Source organism: Scomber scombrus, chromosome 19 (assembly GCF_963691925.1).
Source record: "Scomber scombrus chromosome 19, fScoSco1.1, whole genome shotgun sequence".
NCBI lineage: Eukaryota > Metazoa > Chordata > Actinopteri > Scombriformes > Scombridae > Scomber > Scomber scombrus.
This window is the reverse complement of record NC_084988.1, coordinates 23,275,095-23,285,791: the sequence shown is the minus strand read 5'-3', so window position 1 is coordinate 23,285,791 and position 10,697 is coordinate 23,275,095. Positions and strand designations below refer to the sequence as shown.

General features: G+C 36.6%; 2 protein-coding genes across 2 annotated transcripts; both read right to left on the bottom strand.

Moving 5' to 3' along the window:
• Window positions 1-3,970: 3,970 nt before the first annotated feature.
• On the bottom strand, window positions 3,971-5,229 carry LOC134001345 (interferon-inducible GTPase 5-like). Its single transcript, XM_062440910.1, is given in 2 exon segments — window positions 3,971-4,608; window positions 4,701-5,229. Coding segments are annotated over 2 exon segments (1,167 nt in total).
• A 3,224-nt stretch (window positions 5,230-8,453) lies between these two features.
• Window positions 8,454-10,301, bottom strand: LOC134000461 (interferon-inducible GTPase 5-like). Its single transcript, XM_062439802.1, has 3 exons — window positions 10,015-10,301; window positions 9,210-9,766; window positions 8,454-9,091 (listed from the first exon to the last, which is right to left on the bottom strand). The coding sequence occupies exons 1-3, from the start codon at window positions 10,299-10,301 to the stop codon at window positions 8,454-8,456; spliced, it is 1,482 nt and encodes a 493-aa protein (XP_062295786.1).
• Between the last annotated feature and the right edge of the window lie 396 nt (window positions 10,302-10,697).

Sequence of the window (10,697 nt, the reverse complement as noted above, 5' to 3'; positions counted from 1 at the left end):
TGTAATGAGGATCTGTAGCAGTGACTATCCCAGTTTGTCCTTCAGTCCTCCAGTTATTCTGTTCCTAAACACATTTTCATTTCCACCTTTAAGTGCCTGTGACCCTGTTTTCACATTAGTACCATTCCTGTTATTGTGTTTTACGTCCTTTTTGCTTTCAAAAACAATGTATTTGCTATAAATGCAGCTGACAGTTGTGATTGGACATATTGGCGCCATCTTGTGTTTCATCTGATATCACAAGCATTTATAGTTCTCCAAATTGTCAACATGATGTGGCATTTGACCTCAGCTCTTGGCACAATAATTCTTCAGTGTGGCTGGCCTGTCATCAGAGAGGTTTGATTTAATTACCTGTGCACATAAAATCCCGCTCCCTTTCCCCCCAATAGCTTTAATTTATCCATAATCAGTTATTCGACAGAGACATCTCATCCTAACAGGGGCATAGTCCTTCAATTTTTCCTCAAACTAAAGCAGAGAGAAGGCTGGTCTGAAAAGGACATGATCTTTCAGCTCCCATGTCCCACACTTTAGAGATTAACCTGTAAACCAAATCCATTCAGACTTTAATACACTTTGACAAATCGGGAAAGTCCCTTAGGGGGAAAATGACATATGATTGCATATTCTTAACCAGCGTCTCATGTATATTTGAGCTGTCCTATTTCCTAACCTCTGCTCTTTTGTCTTTCCAGTTAATCAGAGTTAGTATATCAGACTTTGGCAGACCCTTAAACTCTTAATCCAGAGCTTTAACCCGTATTGTAGTGCAGACTATTTACTGAGTATGGGGTATTGCAACATTGTCAGTATTATTACATGTTTGTGTTGTTACATGTTTGGATGTTTATTTGGCCATTGACTGGCTGATTTTTGGAGTGTAAAGATGGAAATCAGAGGAATGAAATTCATAGCTTGTTCAATGCACTTTTTATTATGGGACATTTCCATTCATGGCACCATTTTTTCAGGGCTTAGATCCCTTTGAAATTGAGAAGGGTGCAAGAGAGAGTGGTGTTAAAAAAAATAAAAAAAAAATGGTGTGAACGGGAAAGAGAGTAAAAGGGTAAGTGAGGTTGGGGACTCCGGCTGGGCCGCTGGAAACACATAACAGTCAGACTGTAAGATGACACAAGTGGACAGGACACAGACACAAAAAGGTGACGCTACTGTACGAACAGTAACAGGAGTGTATTGAGTTTAAAGGCCTCACCTGTCTGTCGCTTTGGTGTGTTTAACAAAAAAAAAAAAAAAAAAAAAAAGGGGTGGGAGTGGGGGGTTTTAACACCACCACATTTGTCAAATCATGCACTTGGCGTTGACCTGCATGCCTAAAGAAGGGTGCACAAAGTGTGATGTGTTGACTTTGACCTTTGATAGAAAAATTGCTTGCAATACAGAACACACCTGTTACACGACAATTTGTACTGCCTGAGAAAAGTTGCACCCAGTTTTAGAGGTTGTATAATTGTGAGGAGTCAGTATTTTTATGGTTGGAAAATAAAAAGTATCCTCCACCGAAAGATGTACAGTTGGAAAAAAAAGCATTTTGTACACCATTCTTGATGTTTGAGATAAGAATTAAAAAAAGATTAAAACATTGAGGAATGTTCCATTTTCCTGTAAATTGTACCTCTATTTATTTGCCTTATTTAGTTTGCTATATTTTGTATGTACACACAGCATTACAACAAAATGTTATATTAAAAATATGAATAATTAAACTGTGGTCCGTGTATGATGAGTAGTTTTGAGACTTGTATAAGAATGAGAATCTTTCTTTTTTTTTCATTTCTATAATTTTATTTTTGTTTTGTATTTTTCTCACCCTGTGTCTTTTGTAGGGTTACAATAAACTTTTGTCCCTTACAGCTGATTGTTTATTCTTTTCTTCAAGGTCATTGGTTGACATGAGAGAGTTTGGCTCACAAATTTAATATTGGTGTCCACTGAAGAAAGTGGAGGTGTAGTACCTTATTCTACTTATTATATTACTTATTCTTATCCTGTATCAGAATGCATTGTATGATGCAGTGATATATACTTTTTTTTAAAATAAAAAATGTATATCATAAATAAAACCAACAGCTTTATTAGTGACATTGGTAAAATGACAATGAATAATAATGATAAACATCACAATGTTTATTAATATGTTGTAGTTTCTCACTGTGGCCACTGGGAGGCAGTAAAAACTCATCACAACCAGAGCCATTGATAGAGAGAATTCGGCGCCATGTTGTCACCATAAAGTTCTATGGTACTGACTGAGTGCAATGAAAAGGAATGTCATCATCATTTGCTCACAACATGGAAAGGATCCAGAAGTACCTCAATGTGTGTTTACCACAATAACTGTTTAAAAAAGGTAAAATGACCACCAATAGTCAGTCATCAATCAGGTTTTACCTTTCTCTTCTTCCACTCCCTGGTGTAACACCGGTGTTCATAGTTGCTCAGTTAAAATAAGTGTGTGTGCGTGAGTGAGTGTGTGTACATACATGTTTGTGCGTATGTGCAGATACAAATGGAGTATTGCCAATCTGCATTTAGCATTCTCTCTCTCTCAGAGGATGATGCTTTGTTTGACTCTGGTACTGACACAGAGTGTGAGGACAGTGTGCTTGGTGATACTTGTGTGACAAGCTCTGATGAAGAGTTTTTTGAGTGAGCATATCTACACAATGTATCAAATATGTACAAATTACTGGGTCCTTTTAAAAGTTTTAATTGAAACTCATAGCCTAATCCGAACCCGGTCTGGCTACCGGTCCAGTTCAGTTAAGCAAATCATTACCGGACCATTAATCCGACACACTGTTGCAGGTGTAATATGTGTGTTTTATTGCATTTCAAATAAAAGTAAATTGAAAAGGTTTTAGAGTATAAACATATGCCTATGTGTTTATAAATGAAAAGGCCTACTGCTGCATTCAAATAAACCTCTTTAATAGAAAAGTGTTTTCTTATACACTGGTTTTTATGGTAGCCTACATAATATTATATTCTATTGAGTTTGACAACCTGTGCGTGCACATGCATGTTTGTGCATGTGTGTGAGTGGATGCATGAGTGAAAGTGGATGTGTGTATGTGCATGTGTGTGTGACGTCATCTGGTGAAAAAACTATATCTACAATTTCGCTGCAGCCATAAGCTGACCAGCATGGCATTTTCATTTTAAAATGTGTCTAAATAACTCTTATTATGATCTTCACCTGTTGCTTTCAATTAATTTAAATGAGACTGATGAACTTTATTTGAAGACCCAAATACATTAATTTTAACAATGTAAACATTTAGTTGGCAAACATCATATTTTTTGTTTTACATTCAATTTAGCAAGATTACCAAACTATGTGTTGAATCCAGCACTAAGAGTCAGCTTTATTTAGCCCAAACTCACACATTTGCTTCTCCTATCCGTATTGTTTGTGTTGATTGATGGCATGTTGTAGTTCTTCACTGTAGCCACTGGGAGGCAGTGAAAACGCATCACAATATCAAACCCACAGATGCCAACATATCACAAGGTTTATTATAAATACAGATACAATTAACAGCCTGCTGAACATGATTATTAATATCAGTATTGATGCATAATTTAATTGTTCAGATTGGTATTACTAACAACAAACACGTCTTTCATTGTACACAGTTTTATATCTGGAAAATAAGATAAAATCCTCATATTGAAAAATACTAAAGAAAACAATAAAGAGAGAAGTTTCAATGCACTAAGCTACAACAAGTTTGTTCATTTTTGAGCTGCTATACTTGGAGTCAATGAGATCTGCATGGAGGCCATTTGATAGACTGAAAATGTGCTTAAATGTGCAGCTCGGATTACAATTTTGTCATTGTTATCATGAAAAGTATCATGAAAATGTACTTACAAAAAAAATTCAGAAGCTCCTTTGTACAGTTTTAAATTAATTAAATGCCATATTTTCATTCACCATATGATATCACACTGAGGTATTTAGACCCAGGGCCTTCTCAAACACTCTCTGTGCATCGTCAGCAAGCATGTCGAGGAAAGTACTCAGAATTCTGTAGGTCGAAGTAAAAGAGAAGGTTATGGCTGGTGGGATTCCTAATAATGCAATGTGTATGGACCCTTCCTCTCCTGCGATTAATGCAACTGTGCTGCCTAAACTCCGTAACACCTTTATGATGAGATCAGTGGTTATTGTTTTTGCAGCCAATGGTGAAATGATGACATTGATCAGATCCTTAAATGGCACTCTTGTGATTTGAGCAAGTCTCTTCAGTGATGGGATATCAAGACCAAACGTATGTATGTATTGTGTAACAACACCAACTATGATGTCTATTTGAACAACTAAAGAAGTCTCAGGAAGTGGTGCAGCTCCTACTCCTGCAGATAGTAAGGATTAGTATTTTATTTTTGACTTCAAAGTCTCTTTCTTCTTGTTTATGATCTCCATGCTGACATTGGGCACAGCCAACAGCAGAATGTCTTTCTTGTGATCAGGAAGTTCTCTCTCTAAGGTCTCCTCTAACAGATGGAAATCATACAGGTGGAGATCAAAGCTGGACACCAGGAAGACCTGTGGAGCCTCAACACCTAGATTTTGAAGACCTGCATCACAAAAGGAATAAACAGTATCATCAATCTGGTAATTAATCTCACTCTGATTATAAATGATTACATAACACACACAAACCTCTTACCTTTAATGCAGTTTTCTTTGATTTTTGCCAGGGTTGTTTCCTTATTGAACTCCCTCTGACTTCTTTCCTCATCACGTAAGTTATTATCGATCTTTGAGCGAACAAAGTAGAATTGTTTTCCCATCTTCTGAATCTCCTGAGCGAGCTTCACATCATTTTCTCTGAAGCGATCAACTGAGATGATGATGAAGAAGTCAAACTTCTCAAATCCAACATGCTCCAGATACTTATCAGCAGGAAAACTGGTGGTGCCAATACCAGGGAGATCCCATAATTTAACATTGGGATAGTTTGGATGGGGGTAAGGTGTAGCCTCTTTGGTGGTCTCTACAGGACCAGTAGGGGCAGCTCTCTCATCCCTGTTGTCTATGCCTCTGAGAGCATTCACAAAGGTGGATTTACCAGAACCAGACTCTCCTGTGATTGCAATGTTCAGTGGAGTATTATTACATTTGTCCAAATACTTCTGGATCTTTTCAGCAGCTAGCAGCAGTTCATTGTTTTGCAGTGCTTCTTTAATTTCTTCCATTAATTCACAATGAACCTGTGTATCCAACTAGATCCTTGAAAACTGGAGTAAAAGAAAAAAAGTTTAAAAAATGACTTTTGTTTTAAGGGTAAAGTTGGAATCATCACTAATGTAACATCATACACTTGACATGATAATAAATAGAAAATTATATTTGTATTGAACTTAATACAGTACACTCTATGTGACATCTATGTGATCTACCTATTACCAGAGGTAAGAACAATGAGAAAATAAATTCTAAATTAATTTGTGGGTAATGTGGACTTCCATCAATGTTCAACACATACACACTTGAAGGAAGGCAACTGAAAACTGAGGAAGCGCTATATTACTCTCAGCAGTTTGCAGTGAGGAAACACTAGAGCCTGGATAAAACCAAATAAATAAAAGTGCTTCACTGTGAGTTTTGGTTCTAACTTTAGAAATGAGTAAAAGACCTCTATCTGAAGACCCTGAGAGTTCTGGATCGCTCATAAGTTAAAAGCAAATGTGATAAATAAGTAGGACTAAGGACCATTAAAAGCTTTATAAACTAATAAAAGAATCTTAAAATCGATCCTGAAGCACACAGGATTCGATTCTACAGGTAATAAAAGCATGAATTAGTGTCTCTGTCTCATCTTAAGAAAAGCACAAAATAAAATCTTCCCATAAAACATCCTGTTGAACTCCATGACTAGTGTGATTCATTTCGCTTCATTTCACTAGCATATAATACATTACCTATACAACGTACTTATATTAGTAAATGACCCTCTTCCAACCATTCATGTTAGAGAACAGCATTGACCTGAAAAGTGACCTCAGCACTGCCTCTCATGTTTCACAGAGGACTGTCAGAAAGAGAAAACTTTACATTTTAAAATAGATATTAGAATCTACTCACTGAAGACTCTTCCTTATGTTGAAACAGATCACAGATACATATCTTCCTGAAATGTATGATCCCAGAATAGAGAATAATAATTAGTATGAGTGTTCAACTGTTTATTCTCCAGTGTATGTGTCAACCTCCAGCTCATTTCAAAGGCAGTGAAGAAATATATCCAGTTTATCTAGTTTCACTTCAGACACTGGCCAATGAAAGTAGTATCAGTAAAGCAGCTGATTTACAAGAAACAGAGAGAGGAGGGCTGTGCTTATTACACTCATACAGTGCGCTGTATTGCATTTGCACTGGCTGCTACTGTACATCTTTATGATTAGTTCATTATTATGTTTCCGTATAGGTGTTATACAGTATATACATACAGAGCTTGATAGCTTAACTTCCTAAAAAGAAGTTAAGGGTGACATAAGTCAATAATAAATAAATAATAATAATCCTCCACCGAAAGTTGGGATGTAAAGTTGGGGGGGGGGAATAAGCTTTTTGTACACCATTCTTGATGTTTCAGATAAGAATAAAAAAAGATTAAAACATTGAGGAGTGTTCCACTTTCCTGTAAATTATACCTCTATTTATTTGCCTTATTTTGTTTTTGTTTTTTGTTTTTTTAAATTTCATTTTTGTTTTGTGTTTTTCTCACCCTGTGTCTTTTGTAGGGTTACAATAAACATGTGTCCCTTCCAGCTGATTGTTTATTCTTCTCTTCAGAATCAGTTGTTGACATAAGAAACTTTGGGCTTAGACTGCAAAGGGGCTCCCATGATGCACTGAGCTCCTCTCTCCTTCTGCCTCACTCTCTTTATCCATCCATCTATATCCATTAACATTCATGTACTATTAATGCATTCAATAACCTAAACTTCTTCCCCGGAGTTGTCTGTGCTTTCTCGTCTCGCAGGTAATCTGGGCCTGTAGACGTCCGGATGACAGATTCCAGTCCCGGACCTTCTAGCTTCAATGTTTATTTTCAATGTGCTTCTCTCTCCTATTCTTCCTCTCTCTCCTCTCTACCCCAACCGGTCGAGGCAGATGTTCTCCCACTTTAAACCTGGTTCTGAGGTTACTTCCTGTTAAAAGGGAGTTTTTTCTTGCCACTGTCACTAAGTGCTTGCTCATGTTGGGTCTCTTTAAATTAAACTTGAAGAGTACGGTTTAGACCTGCTTTGTGTGTAAAGTGCCTTGAGATGACTTTGTTGTGATTTGGCGCTATATAAATAAAGATTGATTGATTGATTGATTGATTGATTGATTGATTGATTGGGTCATGTATTTAATATTGGTGTTGTGTCCACTGAAGAAAGTGGAGATGTAGTACCTCATCCTGTATCAGAATGCATTGTATGATGCAGTGATATATACTTTTTCAAATAACAAATATATATTATTAATAAAACCAACAACTAACAGCTTTATCAGTGACATTGGTAAACTGACAATGAATAATAATGATAAGCAGCACAAATAGTACGTTCATTGATACTTTGTAGTTCCTCAATTTAGCCACTAGGAGACAGTAAAAGCTCATCACAACCTCAAACCCACAGACTCCAACATACTACATGGTTTATTATGTATGTATGTATGGATGGATGGATGGATGGATGGACAGACAGAGAGATAATTTAATATAAGTCGAGTTTATTTCTCATTTTACACAGTAGCTCAACATGCAGTAAATGTACCAACTATGTTTTGAATCCAGCACCAAAAGTCAATTTTATTTGTACAAACCCACACTCACAAATCACAAATTAACAACTAATATCTGTATTTTTTCTGTTGATTGACGTTATGTTGTAGTTCCTCACTGTGACTCATCACAACATCAAACATGTAGACACCAACATGCCACAATGCTTATTATACATACAAATAAAATAGAACATTATTATTAACATCAGTATTGATGCAAATGTTAACATTGTTCTTCTCATTAATGTTACCAACAACAACAGTATCACAAAAATAATTCAGAGCAAAGCAATCTACTAACAAATAATTCAAAGGCTTTTGCATTGTACCCATTTTATATCTGGAAAATAAGATAAAAATATATATATTGAAATAATAAAGAAAGATGTTTGAATTCACTAAGCTGCAACAAGTTGATTGTCAATAATATTTCTAATAATTAGGTTAAATGAGACATACATGGAGGCCATTTGATGGACTCAAAATATGCTCAAATGTGCAGCTAGGATAAAAGACTGATTTTTGTTTCCAGTCTTTATCACAAAAATGATCAAATATACTCAAGAAAAATCATTCAAAAGCTCTTTGTTACAATTTTAAGTGTGCCGTTTAATGTCATGTTTCCATTTATCTTTTGATATCACACTGCTGTGTCCAGACCCAGGGCCTTTGTGAATACTCTCTGTGCATCGATGGCGAGCATGTCGAGGAAAGTATTCAGGATTTTGTAGGTAGAGGCAAATGAAACGCACATTGCTGCTGGGATTCCAAATATTGGAATGAATCTGGACACTTCCTCTGCTGCCATTAATGAAGCTGTGGTTATACACTCCGATAACAGCTTCATGACAAGATCAGGGGTTAGTTTTTTTGTAGCCAGTGGTGAAATCATGACAGCTCTCAGCTCATCTAATGGCACACCTGTGGTTTGAGCAAGTCTCTCCAGTGATGGGATATTAAGACCAAACGCAACTTTGTATTGTGTAACAACACCAACTATCATGCCTATGTCAACAGCAGAAGAAATCCCAGGAACTGGTACACCTCCTACAACTGCAGATAGCATGGCATAATATTTTATTTTGGCCTGTAAAGTGTCTTTCTTCTTGTTGATGATCTCCAGGCTGACATTGGGCACAGCCAATAGCAGAACATCCTTCTTATGGGCAGGAAGTTCTCTCTCTAAGGTCTCCTCTAACAGATGGAAATCATACAGGTGGAGATCAACGCTGGACACCAAGAAGACCTGTGGAGCCTCAAAACCTTGTTTTTGAAGACCTGTGTCACAAAAGAAAAAAATGGTATCAGCATTTTGCCCACTCCATCAAATCTAAATCTGATAATTAATTTATTTCTGATTATAAATCAATACATGACTCAGTCAGAAGCCTCTTACCTTTAATGCAGTTTTCCCTGATTTCTGTCAGAGATCTTTCTTCATTGAACTCTTTCTGACTTCTTTCCTCATCACGTAAGTTGTGGTCAATCTTTGAGCGAACAAAGTAGAATTTTTTTCCCATCTTCCGAATCTCCTGAGCGAGCTTCACATCATTTTCTCTGAAGCGAGTGTCAGATATGATGATGAAGAAGTCAAACTTCTCAAATCCGACATGCTTCAGGTATTTGTCAGCAGGAAAACTGGTGGTGCCAATACCAGGGAGATCCCATAATGTAACATTGGGATAGTTTGGATGGGGGTAAGGTGTTACCTCAGAGGTGGTCTCTACAACACCAGTAGGGGCAGCTCTCTCCTTATCCCTGTTGTCAATGCCTCTGAAGGCATTCACAAAGGTGGATTTACCAGCACCAGACTCTCCAGTGATAGCAATTTTTAGTGGAGTGTTATTTAATCTGTCCAAATACCTCTGGATGTTTTCAGCAGCTAGTGACTGATCGTTGTTTTGTAGTGCTTCTTTAACATCCAGAACCACCCAATCATCAGATGTTTTTTTACTTGAAAACGATTGAAAGAGAAAATTAGGGAAAATAAGGTTGACGTCATGATCTAACATCATACATTTAATATGATAGAATGCAAAGTCAGGAGAAATCACTGTCTTAAATAAGAAATACAAAAATGATTGAGTTACTTGACAGCTGTACTTTTCTCCACAATATCAACCAAGGTAATCAGATAAACAAAAATAGGATTTGAATTTAATTTAATAAATTACACTATGTGTGACACATCTACCTGTTACCAGATGTAAGAACATAACGAGGAAAGAAATTCAGGTGTAACCTCAGAGGTGGTCTCTACAACACCAGTAGGGGCAGCTCTCTCCTTATCCCTGTTGTCTATGCCTCTGAAGGCATTCACAAAGGTGGATTTACCAGCACCAGACTCTCCAGTGATAGCAATGTTTAGTGGAGTGTTATTTAATCTGTCCAAATACCTGTGGATGTTTTCAGCAGCTAGTGACTGATCGTTGTTTTGTAGTGCTTCTTTATCATCCAGAACCACATTATCATCATCAAAGCTATCCATCCTTGAAAACGATTAAAAGAGAAGATTAGGGAAAATAAGGTTGACGTCATGATCTAACATCATACATTTAATATGATAGAATGCAAAGTCAGGAGAAATCACTGTCTTAAATAAGAAATACAGAAATGATTGAGTTACTTGACAGCTGTACTTTTCTCCACAATATCAACCAAGGTAATCAGATAAACAAAAATGGGATTTGAATTTAATTTAATAAATTACACTATGTGTGACACATCTACCTGTTACCAGAGGTAAGAACATAACGAGGAAAGAAATTCAAAATTGATTTTTGGGTGATTTATTGTACAGTATGGACTCTTATGACTGGTCAACATGAGCAATTATGTGCACAGACTGTGGTTTGACCAAAAACTAAAAAGTGTCAAATTTCCT

Bases quoted from the DNA above. Each gene is read 5' to 3' on its own strand.
- LOC134000461 (XM_062439802.1), bottom strand. From the start codon at position 10,301: ATGGATAGCTTTGATGATGATAATGTGGTTCTGGATGATAAAGAAGCA. The intron at 9,767-10,014 runs GTAACAGGTAGA...ATCGTTTTCAAG, and splicing joins TCGTTATGTTCTTACATCTG to TAAAAAAACATCTGATGATT. The intron at 9,092-9,209 runs GTAAGAGGCTTC...TTTGTGACACAG, and splicing joins CAGGGAAAACTGCATTAAAG to GTCTTCAAAAACAAGGTTTT.